The 556-nt window shown below is 56.8% G+C and overlaps 1 protein-coding gene across 1 annotated transcript in view; it reads right to left on the reverse strand.

Annotated features, from left to right (window-relative positions):
- The window catches only part of EMH_0005340 (oxysterol-binding protein, putative), a gene marked incomplete at both ends in the record, with an annotated part of 12791 nt that overhangs the window by 8086 nt on the left and 4149 nt on the right, over nt 1-556 (reverse strand). The window contains 2 exon segments of the mRNA XM_013497169.1: nt 127-196; nt 430-554. Of these exon segments, the coding sequence (XP_013352623.1) occupies nt 127-196; nt 430-554 (195 nt within the window).

Below are 556 nucleotides of genomic sequence, written 5' to 3' on the forward strand. Positions count from 1 at the left end.
TACAGCAGCTGCGGCAGTTCCACCAGCAGCAGTAGCAGCTGCAACATCACCAGCAACGGCAGCAGCAGCAGCAGCAGGAAGAGCAGCAGCAACAGCAGCAACAGCAGCAACAGCAGCGTTTGTTACTTGTCTGGGCGAGTTGAGCGACAGATTTCAAAACATCGGCTTGCAGGGTCAGCATCTTCGAGCACGCGTCCTGCGCCACACAGCCAAACCCCAAACCCTAACCCTAAACCCTAACCCTAACCCCTAACCCCTAGGCCTTTAACCCCAAACCCTACACACTGAACCATTAACCCTTGAACCCTGAGGATAGCCCCCCCCGAGAAGAAACGCTGTTCAGTTAGGCGTTGTGAGGGTTTAGGGTTTAGGGTTTGGACGTGCCTGTATATTCTGTCTCGCGTCTATGATGCTCTCCAGCAACAGCACTAACGGCCCCTCAGCTCCGGTGTTATCGAGCAGCGTCTCGCTGCTGCCATCCGTCTGCAGCAGCTGCGCGCCCAGGAGGGGACTGCTGTTGCTGTTGCTGCTGCTGCTGCTGCTCAGAGCTGCTGCA

This window comes from Eimeria mitis, genomic scaffold (assembly GCF_000499745.2).
Source record: "Eimeria mitis Houghton genomic scaffold, Emh_scaff251, whole genome shotgun sequence".
In the NCBI taxonomy this organism is placed as follows: domain Eukaryota; phylum Apicomplexa; class Conoidasida; order Eucoccidiorida; family Eimeriidae; genus Eimeria; species Eimeria mitis.